The 12,828-nt window shown below is 41.8% G+C and overlaps 1 protein-coding gene across 8 annotated transcripts in view; it reads left to right on the forward strand.

Annotated features, from left to right (window-relative positions):
* DCLK2 (doublecortin like kinase 2) overlaps positions 1-12,828 on the forward strand; it is a 142,990-nt gene that overhangs the window by 125,606 nt on the left and 4,556 nt on the right. For all 8 annotated transcript variants that reach the window (XR_010024475.1, XR_010024476.1, XR_010024477.1 and 5 more), the window contains 5 exons: positions 2,874-3,007; positions 3,450-3,527; positions 8,864-8,960; positions 9,714-9,794; positions 10,943-11,059. Coding sequence is in view for 4 of the 8 variants with exons in the window: in XM_063108834.1 (XP_062964904.1) it covers positions 2,874-3,007; positions 3,450-3,527; positions 8,864-8,960; positions 9,714-9,794; positions 10,943-11,059 (507 nt within the window). In the remaining 4 variants the exon portion in view is untranslated. The remainder of the gene's footprint in view (positions 1-2,873; positions 3,008-3,449; positions 3,528-8,863; positions 8,961-9,713; positions 9,795-10,942; positions 11,060-12,828) is intronic.

Here is a 12,828-nt window from a genome sequence, read left to right on the forward strand (position 1 = left end):
TCTCCAGAAATCACTTACTTTGCTCATCCATAAGAAGCAACTCATCAAAGTTTTATTATGTGATTGCAGAAATTCAGTCACATCTTCAGGCTCCACTTCTAATTCTAGTTCTCTTGCTGTTTTCACCACATCTGCAGTTACTCCCTCCACTGATGTCTTGAACCCCTCAAAGTCATCCGTGAGGGCTGGAATCAACTTCTTCCAAACTCTTGTTAATGTTGATGTTTTAATCTCTTCCCATGAATCACGTATATTCTTAATGACATCTAGAATGGTGACTCTTTTTCAGAAGGTTTTCCATTTACTTTGCCCAGATCCATGAGAGGAATAACTGCAGTGGCAGCTATAGCCTTAAAAAATGCATTTCTTAAATAATAAGACTAGAAAGTCAAAATTACTGCTTGATCCATGGGCTGAAGAATAGATGTTATATTAGCAGGCATGAAAACAACATGAATCTCCTTGTATGTCTCCATAAGAGCTCTTGGGTGACCGAGTACATTGTCAATGAGCAGTAATATTTTGAAAGGAATCTTTTTTTCTGAGCAGTAGTTCTCAACAGTGGGCTTAAAATATTCAGTAAACCATGCTGCAAATAGATGCACAGTCTTCCAGGCTTTGTCGTTCCACTTAAAGACCACAGGCAGACTAGGTTAACATAATTCTTAAGGCCCTTGGGTTAAATGAGCATTGGCTTCAACTGAAAGTCACCAGCTGCATTAGCCCTTCACAAGAGAGTCAGCCTGTCCTTTGAAGCCAGACACTGACTTTCTCTAGCTGTGAAAGTCCTAGACGGCATCTTCTTCCAGTGTAAGGCTGTTTTGTCTACATTGAAAATCTGTTGTTCAGTCAATGATCTTAGCTGGGTGTTCCAGCATCAGTGCTTGCTGTTTAACCTCGCACTCGTGTGTTACAGAGATGGCTTCTTTCCTTAAACGTCATGAACCAACCTCTGCTAGAGTCACAGTTTTCTTCTGCAGCTTCCTCACCTCTCAGCCTTCATAGAATTGAAGGGAGTTCGTGCCTTGCTCTGGATTAGGTTTTGACTTATGGGAATGTTGTGGCTGATTTGATCTTCTGTCCAGACCCCTAAAGCTTTCTCCACACCAGCAATAAGGCTGTTTCACTTATGTGTGCGTTCACTGGAGTAGCAGTTTTCACTTCTTTCGAGAACTTTTCCTTGGCACTCACAACTTGGCTGTTTGGCACAAGAGGCCTAGCTTTCAACCTGTCTCAGCTTTTGACATCCCCTTTCTCACTAAGCTTAGTCATTTCTAGCTTTTGATTTGAAGTGAGATATATGTGACTCTTCCTTTCACTTGAACACTTAGAGGCCACTGTAGGGTTATTAACTGGCCTAATTTCAACATTGTTGTGTATCAGGGAATAGGGAGGCCAGAGGAGGGGGAGAGAGATGAGGCTATAGCCAGAACACACACAACGTTTACCGAGTTCTCTTATACAGACATGGTTCGTGGTGCCCCCAGAACAATTACAACAGTGACATCAAAGATCACGGATCACAGATGACCATAACAAATATAATAATAATGGAATACTGTGAGAATTACCAAAATGTGACACAGAGACAAAGTGAGCACATGCTGTTGGAAAAATGGTGCTGATAGTCTTGTCGTATGCAGGGTTGCCACAAACCTTCAGTTTGTACAAAATAAATAAATTAATTAAATAAAAATTTTAAAGAACCAGTATCTACAAAGTACAACAAAGTGAAGCACAATAAAATGAAGTATGTCTGTATTCATTTTTTTACTTGATGTAATATAGTATTTCCCATATGATATTTATTTGAAAAGTGCTTATTAACAAATGTACTATAATTTACTAAATCATTGCCTTCTTAGTCATTTAGGTTTAGGTTACTTACAGTTTTTACAAATTATAGGTAAGTTCTGTGATTGGAATCCTTGTTTATAAGCTTTGGGTCATCTCTCTTCCCTCAGAATAGGTTCTTAGGAGTAGACTTACTGGGTCAAAGGTTATAAACAATATTAAGAAATTTGATATATATTGCTGAAATACTTTCTAGTAAAGTTGCTTCAGTTTAAGCAGAAACATTCACATATTCACCAATATTTTTAAACCTTTTCCAGTATGGTAATTAACCAGCCAGCCCTTCTAGGAAATAGAAGGGACATTTATTGACCTCTGTTCCAAGTTTTGTCTCATTTCATCTTCACACCAACTCCACGAGGAAGGTACTGGTGTCATTCCACTTTAGAGAACAAGAAACATACTCAGAAGTTAAGCGGATTTCAAAGGTCACACAATTAGGACATGAGTGGAGCTGTCATTCGAGTTCAAGCTGCATGATCCCAAAGTTCATTTTTTTCCCCTAAACTTGCAAGGTTTTCTCCTATGTGATATTCATATTTCATCATAAACTATCCAGAGAATAAGGCCTGCATTCCTGCCCCTAATTTTATTTTCTAAACTAAGCATGCAAGTCTCTTGGAGAACACATGGTGCTTTGGTGGATGCTTAATAAACAACATTTCTTGGGCTCTCAAGTACCTCATACACAGTAAGCAGTAGAGGTCGGTTTCCCACCTCCAGGCTTTCCACCTACCTCCCTGACTGCTGTGTAAGCAAGCTCATGTGTTCATTATATTCCTAGGTAGGGTACTTTCTGCAAAGATGGAAAATATTGTCTTCCAAATTTCACACAATCATTCAAAATCTCTTAAGAGAAAAATTAGCACTTTATAGCGACAAAGATAAATCATGTTATCATAAGGAGATTTCTTTTGAGTTTATTAGTATCTGTGTCCTTTCTGCCTAATTCCAAGTGCCTTCTTGGAATTGCTGAGGGAAAAACAAAGACTTCCAATTGTTGGTGGTTTCTGTTCCAGGTGTGTGAATATCCTGATGGAACTAAGTCTTTGAAACTGGGGGACTTTGGGCTGGCTACTGTGGTGGAAGGCCCTTTATACACAGTCTGTGGCACACCAACTTATGTGGCTCCAGAAATCATTGCTGAAACTGGGTAAGACTCCTGGTGGTTTTGGTCAGTGCTTTAACTTGGATGGGAATAGGTATGTTTTTGTTGCTTCTGCTGTTTGTGTATTCAGTGTCTCCTGTGAAGGTGGAGAATAGGAGGAAGAGAGAGAGTGTTACCTGCACCATGACTTTGACCTCAGGAACTAGAGTTTGTACTTAACCGTGCAAGAGCACTAGGCCTGGACTTTTTGTGCAAAGGCCAGTCTTGAGAACATAGCATAGCAGTAGCCACCGAGATTGTAGTTAAGTTGGGAAAAAAAGAGATGTGTTTGTCCAAAGGGTAATTAATTCTTCTACATGAAATAAACAATTTGATACCCCCAAAGACCCTTTTTCCTAATAAACAAAGGCAATATTCCAGTAATATGGAAGGTTCCTGGGAATTGTATCATTACTTCTCCCCCCTCCCACCCCCTTTGTTTTCTCAGCTATGGCCTGAAGGTGGACATTTGGGCAGCTGGCGTGATCACATACATTCTCCTCTGTGGATTCCCACCGTTCCGAAGGTCAGTAGCTCTTTGACCATATTTGAATTGTAAATTCTCTCCCTTTGGTCCAGAAGCAGATACTTTACTCCTGGTCGTTGGAAACAGAAACTGGGTGGTCAATAAAAATGTCAGTTAAAAATTACATAAACACACCTTTCATTTTTTATCTTAGTTTACAGTCTATTAATAATGTATATTCATTGACCATACTTTTCATGTGAGTGCAAGGCCTTTGCTTTGTGTATGGTCCTCTGACTTGTGGTCATTCTTTCGTAAAATACACGCATAAATAGTGTCTGTAATTTCCAATTTCTCAGTCTTTTTAAACAAGAAAAATTTTAAGATCCTCATGAAGCAACCTGCATCCTTCTACTGGTATACCTTTTTCCAGTTCTTGATGGTTGTCTTTCTTATTTAATTTGATAGCAATTTTTTAAACAACTTACGTTCATATCTTTCCAAAGCATTCAACTTTGCTTTCATAGAAACAGGAACTCTTTCTTTTTAAGTTCATTTTGTCAGCTCACATAATATTAAGTAGAATTATGGATACTGTTGGCATAAACAGGCCTGGGAGCAAACACACTGACTCTTGGTAACCGTAGCCTTACAGAGGCATGCATAGAGGTGTGCACAATGATGGTCAAGGTGTTTGACAAGGGCCCTAAGTACACGTGTTGACCCAGCAGTCTGGGTACCGGGGGTGAGTGAGGGACTTCAGCCACAGCTTGTCTTTTGATCAGTTTTATCTCCCACTCTGGAGAATGTGAATGACTTTGAAGCAGAAGTTCACCTAATGATACCGTGTTTGATTTTCTTGTGTGTTTTCTTGAGCTATCTTTTCATTTTAATCCCTTCCTTTGTTCACTTTACAAATATTTATTGAGCAGCTTTGTGTACCAGAAACTCTTTTGAGTGCTGGGAATAAAGTGGTGATCAAAACGTAATCCCTGAGGTCATGGTTTATCTTAGTCCGTTTGGGCTGCTAGAACAAAATACCATAAACTGTGTGGCTTATGAACAACAGATTTATTTTTCACAGTTCTGGAGGCTGACAAGTCCAACATCAAGGCACTGGTAGGTTTGGTGTCTGGTGAGGGTCCACCTCCTGATTCATCAACAGCCATCTTCTCCCTGTTACTGCATAGTAGAAGAGGCAAGGGAGATCTCTGTGGTCTTTTATAAGGGCACTAAACCCATTCATGAGGGCTTGACCCTTAGGACCTAATAGTCCCAAAGGCCCCACCTCCTTATACCATTCTCTAATACATTGGGGATTAGGTTTCAACATGTGAATATTTGGGGGAGACATTCTGTTTATGTCATGGTGTTTATAGTGTTGTACTGGGTCAGGAAGTGAAAAATAGGTTTATCTCTACCCCCCTCAACATTTTATTATAAAAACTTTCAAACATACAGAAAAGTTGAAAGGTTTATCTTTTTTAAATTCTCAGTTTTTCAATTGAATTGAACAATTTTTTTTTTTTTTTTTTTTTTTACTGACATTGCGGTAAGCACAAGAATGACAGAGATGTTATTCTCTACTTTTGAGAGCCTTATGGTGTAGATAAAGATACACATCACAAGAATATTGATGAAGAAGAATAAACTGACCATGAGGGCATGCTTAGCTGAGGGCTGGAAATCACAAAAGGTTTACTGAAAGATGAGCATTTTAGTGGGACCTTGTGGGGTTTTTATAGGTGAAGCTCTTTCCATCTGGCTGTCAACATCATGGTCTTCCACCAAGATCATTGCCTAGGTGGGTTACACAGACTGTAGGATTTACTGCACATATCTGTTAGCTGAATAACAAACTACTCCAAAAGTTATGGTTGTAAACAGTTCTGCAGGACAATTAGATGGTTCTTCTGGCCTGGGCTGGCTCAGTGGAGGCATGATGGTCTAGGACAGGCTCCCTCACATGTCTGATAGCTGGGACAACAGAGATGACTTGGCCTTTCACTTGTGCCTTTCATCCTCCAGTGGGCTAGCCTGGGCTTCAAGTCATGGTGGATGCGGGATTCCCTGGATCCACCACCCCAGCACTTTCTGCGTCTCTGCTTGCCTCGTGCTTGTTGATATCCATTAAGCAAATCAAGCCAAATAGCTGAGCCTAGAGTAAATGTGGGAGAAAATGAACTAATACATAGAGGGAGGGGAATAATTTGTTGCCATTTTTACAGTCACATTGGGCGTTGGCTGGTGTCAGTGATGGCCTGTATTGGGAACTAGTCAAATGTACAAAGGTAGTGTGTTTTGATAGCAGGTGATCCTGGGACCAGCTAAGTTCTCCTCCTTGTTTAACCCAAATTGAGATCAGCTGGAAAAGGGTATTGGGGCTCAGTTTTAGAGGAATGTGTGCTCACAACTCCCTCTAGTGTTCCCGGTTGCCAGTGAAGCCTGGGAGTTTTTTCTTTGTTTTTTACTTTTTAACAAAAACGAGACTCAGATTGAACAGTAGATGCTAATCATGGATTGTTACTTAGTGGGCACCAGCTTCTTTGTGGAATCTGGAGATAAGTTTGGCTAATGAAAAGCAGTAAAGCTACATCCTGAAAGCTGCTGCCCGTTTATGTTATATTCAGAAGCACGTCGTATAGCTCCAGGTAGCTTACTTTTAAACTTTAAGAAAATACTTTCCCTCTTTCATATTATATTGTGATGTAAGAGAATCTATATATTAAACAGTAGTTAGAGAAACATCTTCACAGCATACAGAGACATTCTGGATAGATTTTGTAACCTACTATAATATAAAAATGAATATAGTAAATTATGGAAATGGTACTTTAAATAAGGATAAATGATTACGGCATAAAATAGATTACCAACATAAATTTTCATCTAAAATAAAAGTCTCTCAAACAAATATTTCAAAATGTTTTCTTTGTTTTACACAAAAATTTTCACCCAAAGCTTTTAAACTAAAATTATTTGGAATTTACAGTTTCAGCTTCTCTAACTGTAGCATCTCTCATTCTTTCTTATTTTAGACTTGTCAAGTTTTATTCTTAGCTTGACATGTGTTCTCCAGTCTTTTTCAACATCAGATTCATCATTACTATGAAGAAGATTGGTTTTTCAGAGGTGCCCAAAATTTTAGTTTTGCCTAAGCAAGTCTATTCTTAGGGCCACTGACAAAAAGTATTATTTGTTTGACCGTGCTGAGATTTTTGATGTTTCTCTTAAAACAGACATATACACACCCCGTAAGTGAAATGTCTGGACATCATTTGTGAATTAGTTTTCAGGTTACCTTTTCTGACCTTTAATGACTTATCATTGAAAAAAGAGTGTGTGCACAAATTCTTTTGTTGGTTTTGAGGTTTTTCTTAATGGGCGTTTTTAGATTTACAGCACCTTGCTCCAAGGGCTATATTGTTTTAGATTTTTAAAAAAGTGTCCTGAAGCATCTCAGCCAGATTGTAGAGTATAAATGTGATAATAAATCCAGTGTAGATTTAATGACAGTAGCTTTTCTTACACGACTACTAAGAAGGATAAAATATCTTTAGCTTTCTGTTCTTCTACTGAGGGGCAGCTAAAACTGCCAAAGCCCTTGCAGTTCTCAGCATTGATCCTTTAGGATCTAATTGCTGAGACATCCTAGGGTTTCATTTGTTGACACAGGATATCTTGCCAAGAACCAAGTGTTATAAATGACTGCTGCAGACAGATTTCCAGCTTTTTAGCTATTTATTAGCAAAATAAAAGCTATATGGATTAACAAAACGTAAACTATTTGAGATTCCAAAAAAATAAAGGGAAGATAAGTGGAGTAATAGGGGAGAGATGGCTGAAAGGAACAATTCTGGAAATAGGTAATTTTTTTATATCTTCTAACACCGTGTTGGGGTTCTGGTTTTCTAAAGATTTCTGTAAAAATTTCATTATGTTCCTTTACTCATTTTGAAAGAGTATTGAGCTGAGTTCAGTCAGCAGGGAAATAACAGTGAAAAGGGGGGAAAAAACAGTTTGACACCTAGAAAGTTTTGGGGAGAGCAGCGGGGATCCCTTGCCTTGCCTGGTCATCTGGCCTGACTTTCCTTCTCAGAGTGCCTCAGCTGGGCTTGGTTAGATGTCATGGATATTCGTAAAGCTCACAAACTCTACTCTTTTTACCGGAACAGGAATGAGGCGGCCGTATCATCTCACAGCCCTAGAATTTCTGTCTAGACACTGCCCTGGACAATCTGTTTCTAGGGCACCACACTTGTCCTGTCCCCCTTTGAGAGGGTTGATGGCAAAACCCTGAAGGCTGGGTGGAGAAATTCCAAGTAATGTTGCACGCTTGCGAGGTAACTTCCAGCCCTGGATTTGATCTTGACTCCGGCCCATTCTGAGTTTTCTTCTGGGACCCTGTAATGGCCTAGAAAGTGGATGACATTGTTCCTCACTCTGGTCCTCACTGCACCCACCAAGTGAGGGGGGCTCTGTGGCCGTGCAGGTGAAGTTTTATGGGAAGTGGGGGACATCTGACATCCTGAATTTTTCCCAGTGGTGTTTTCACATTTCCTTGGCACCTTCCATCAAAAGTCAAGTGATTGTTTATTTGTTCGGCACCAACTGTGTGAGCAAGTGCACGTGTGAGGATGGGATGGTCAGGCACAGGTTGGGGAGGGACGCCCACCTATGAGCAACCAAGGTGGGTTTGCCTCAGCCTGTGCAATTTTAGTTGGTGTCCTTGGTGGGCTCTTTCTCTCAGACTGAACTTAAGTGGAAGTCAAGCTCTAATAATGAGCTAATTAAGTCACGAATGTTTTGTCCAGATTTTTTCATATGCTGCCTATTGTACTAATCTTTTGCTATTCTATTGGGAAAGTGGGAAGTAGACCTGACTCAGATTTGCTGCTGTTCCACTCTTATTGCCATGAGATTGAATGAAGACATATGCTGATTTTTTTTTTCCTGAAGTGAAGATTTAAATTATTTGTGGATTCATTTTTTCTTGCATTTATTGTGGTAAATATGCATAACATGAAATTTACCGTTTTTAAGCGTCTAGTTTGTTAGTGTTAAGCACATTCACGTTATTGTACAACTGTCACCATCATCCAGCTCCAGAACATTTTTCTTCTTCCCAAACTGAAACTCTGCATTTGTTAAACATGTTTCCTGAGTCATTTTCTCTGTCTCTCTCTGTCTGATTCCCAGGCCTGTGGAAACGTTCTTTGGCTCATTGTCTAAAAGGAAAAATTTATCATCACAAATGCAATTGAGAGATGCAATAGAGATATGAAATGCCTGAGCTAGAAGGACTGGACTCCTTTCCTCGACCTTCCCATGAGCATTTTGTTGAAAAACTGTATGGTGACTTTGACTCTTCTTCCCTTTCTTTGTCACTGGTTTAGTGAGAACAACCTCCAGGAAGATCTCTTCGACCAGATCTTGGCTGGGAAGCTGGAGTTTCCGGCCCCATACTGGGATAACATCACAGACTCAGCCAAGGTAGCCATCTGGGCCTCTTTCTGTGGGTTGAGTTACGTTGGGCAGTCCTCACCCATAGTGTGGGGCTATAGCTTCTCTTCATACTGAGCTCTAGGGACTTTGTCGACTTTTTTCTTTTAATTTTTATTTTTTGGCAGCTGGCCAGTATGGGGATCCAAACCGTCGATCTTGGTGTGATCGGCACCACTCTCTCAAGTGAGCTCACCAGCCAGCCCCGACTTCCTTGACTTTTAATGTGTGGTTCTTCTTTTTGTTCAACTCATGGTGTGGTCTCTGGAGTTCTTAACCAAATTCTGAAAGCTCGTCTGGCTCTCTTGCTGCTTTGCCCTACTATCCTACCATGCTCCTCTAAGCTCTAAACATTCATTCTTTCATTTATTCAGGAAATATGTATTGACTATAGTTATGAACTCAAGAGACATACTGAATTGCCAAAAGGAAAAACACTGCAATTTTACTCTGTGGAATTGTGATAATGACCAGAACTCTTAGGAGAATACATCTTGGTTTCATGCAGACTCAGAAGAGATCTTCTCTTCTTTGGCAATTCTGCTGACATGAGGCAGCTGCATTTGGTGTAAGTGCCTGGTAGGCACTAGGAGTATAGGTGATAATAGTTTTAAGTACAAATGGTTGAGCAGCTATGTTGGCTATTCTTGAAGTGCTTGGTGTAAACTCAGATTTCCGTACTTATGCTGCAATTATCCCCTTTCTCCTCCTGTATGGTCTTATTTACTTATTATTTATTTATAGGAATTAATCAGTCAAATGCTTCAGGTAAACGTTGAAGCTCGGTGTACCGCAGGACAAATCCTGAGTCACCCCTGGGTGTCAGTAAGTACCCACAGTCCCAGGGAATGAATGTCCGTACGTGCTGTGGTCACCAACAGCATGCTTCCTCGCAGTGGTTTTTGTATGTGCAGAGTTCTGCATCCACATTCTATGGCAGACAAAATGTCTGTGTTTCCTAATGAGCAAGTAGCATAAAGGTAGCTATCTGGGAGAACGCAGTCAGCACCAGGGTCCCAGTCTTAGATCCTGCTCTGTTAGAAACCTAGGCGAGTCACTGTCCCTTTCTGGGCCTCAGTTTCTTCATCTGTGAAATAGAAGGGTTGGTCATGATGCCCTATAAGGAGCCTTTTAGCTCTCAGTTCTGTAGCTCTTCTTTGAAAGTTTTCAGGGTTTGCCCTGGAGATGAGCATGTTTCAGACTCTGATCTCTGTCTTTATGGCACATGGTCACAGGAGACCTCCTGCTGTTGATGGGGAGGCTGAGACACAGTCCCCTTGAGAGCTGGGCAGAGGGTAATGTTGACCTCTGGGCTTAAGTAGTACCTCTGGGCTTAGGGTAAACATGGTCCATTAGAGGTGACTGTGGGAGAGTTGGCATTTCCCTCATTTCCCGAGGTTCCAGGAGCATGAAGTTAATTGACCTAGCCAAAGGCTTTTGCTGACTTGGTGGTTCCCTGTGCACCTCTACTCCCCTGCACGTTCTGAAGTCAAGGGCAGCCTCTCTGGACCCTGCTTGCCGCTCTCCTGGGCTTAGTGACTTGGCTCCTGGACCAAGTAGCTGAGATGACACATTTCTTTATGATTAGAAAAGACTAACAACTAAATGCATTCTTGATTAAAATGATAAACTGTTAATTAATCTTGATGTTTCCTTGGGAGGGATCATACTAACTTCTGTTCCTGGGAGGGAGGGTCTCAGAAGCCTAAAGAATGTCCTCCTCATGCCATTGGAGACCTGTGTTCTTTCCTTGACTCTAGGCCTGAGGCGTGGAGTGACTGGTATAGGGTCTTTCTGAGGACACAGGACTTCTGAATAACGATTATTTTTGAAAGATCTTTGTTTCCCTAGTTTTGTGCTAAGATGGGTCCGTTTAGGAAGAGGTCAGGAGATTTGGGGGGGCGGGGGGGCTGTTAGGAAAAGACAGCTTAAAGGTAAGGATCAAATATCATTGTTTGATTTTCTTTCTTTAGGATGATGCCTCCCAGGAGAATAATATGCAAGCTGAGGTAACAGGTAAACTAAAACAGCACTTTAATAATGCGCTTCCCAAACAGAACAGCACCACCACCGGGGTCTCCGTTATCATGGTAAGTGGGATGCATAGTTCTGCCATGGAAAGCTGCAGTGTCTGGCCTGACTGCTGAGCCAGCACTGAATCTTTTGAAGTAAATAGCCAAGAGCTTCTTTCACATGGAAGCTGGTATCTTCCGTGTTTCTATTTTCACTTGAAGATTGACTTGGCACGTGAAGGGCAGTCATGTGGCCTGACTCCCAGGCCTGGGGCACCACAGGTACCAATAAGGTCAGTCTGGTGGGCCCAGGTGCCAAGGAGCTCCTGGGCTTGGGGCCCCCCTGGGCAGTTGCTTCCACTCTCTTCTCTGCTTTCTCATCTGGAGAGAGATTCCCAAGCCCAGGTGGGATTTGCAGTATAAGGAAATAACTCCCTACCCATTCAAGGCTTCAAAAATAGATTATTCGAGGCATGAATTATTCTTTGGGATAAAGAAACAGCCAAAGCTAAAAAAATTTCGTTTTTATAAAAATATTAGTTTTTTCAGGGCTGGTAAAATTTTATGAGAAGTCAGTAACAATAATCACCATATTTTTTCAGAATTTTCTTCTTCCAAAATGTTTTGTAAGGTATCTTACCCAAATAGATAAATACAACAGATTAAAATGGAAAGTAACATTAAAGTGAAGCAAAAGGAAAATATGAGCAGAAAAAATAAAACTGAACCAGAAGTGAGTACACCCTGCCCTGGCTGTCCAGACCTGAGCACTTGGAAAGCTGGGCCATGAAGCTGCTCTGAGTGCCTCTCTGCCTGTCATGGTGCACAGGTTCAAACCAGCCTGTGTCCTGGGCAGTGGTGCCCATTCTCCCTGCCCCACTCACAGGAGCAGCGAGCAAGTGTGCAGTGCCGTCCCCAGAGCCAGAGTCAGCTGGGGCAGCTTCAGAGCCAGATTTTCTGAGGTGATGGGGCCTGCAGTGTTAGCACCTGGGCCACCTGTGACTGAGGTCGGGTCCTGACAGCTAGTGAGGGGGCCATCTCCACAGCTCCATCACTCTTACCTCAGGACACCCTCTGGGAAAGCATCTGTTTGTTTTGTACCCAGCTAGAGAGAAAACAGTTGCTTATTTTCATGGCACTTCGTAGTCTAGCACCCTTGCCTAGGAGGACGTGGGGTCCAGATAGAAGCTGGGAGGAAACCACCCACAGACTGTCCCTCCCCCACCCCCCAGTCTCCGGCCCTGTGACTGTGAGTGCTCCGCTGTGCTTACCCAGCATCCTCCCGGGGAGGCCGTGCTGCTTTGGCAGGCCTCTGTATGTCCCTGTAGCTCCTGCCGGAAGTGCCTTCTCGCTCTCCAGACAAAGCCTGAGTTTGTGAACTGGGGTGCTCTGTGCCAGCATAATGGGAAGGTCTCTTGAGTTGAGGTTTTTCCCAGTATTTGAGTAGTGTTTTGCTGAAAGCCTGAGAAGTTCAGAGTTGTCACAGAATTACAGTTTTTTAAACTCTTTGAAAAAAGAACCATCTTGACTAAGCCAGCAGTACGAGATCATTTGCAAGTGACCCCCTCGCGAGGGCTGGTATTGACGGATGGGATGCGTAGTGCACTGTCTTGCCATGCTCTGTGTTGTGAGGCCGCTTTGGGGAAATTTTAGACAAAGCGCTAAAAATTGGCATACTCAACGTGTCATGAGAATCTTTAAATACAGAGATTTGTTGGAATCAAAATTTAATGACTGTATGATAATGAAGCCTCAGAGTCTCTCCTTAGGGGAGGAACCATTATAGCCCTGTGCCCTGGGCTTAGGAGAATTCACTCAGTGACTCTTAAGGGTCTCAGATAGGAACT

Source organism: Cynocephalus volans, chromosome 9 (genome assembly GCF_027409185.1).
Source record: "Cynocephalus volans isolate mCynVol1 chromosome 9, mCynVol1.pri, whole genome shotgun sequence".
Classification (NCBI taxonomy): domain Eukaryota; kingdom Metazoa; phylum Chordata; class Mammalia; order Dermoptera; family Cynocephalidae; genus Cynocephalus; species Cynocephalus volans.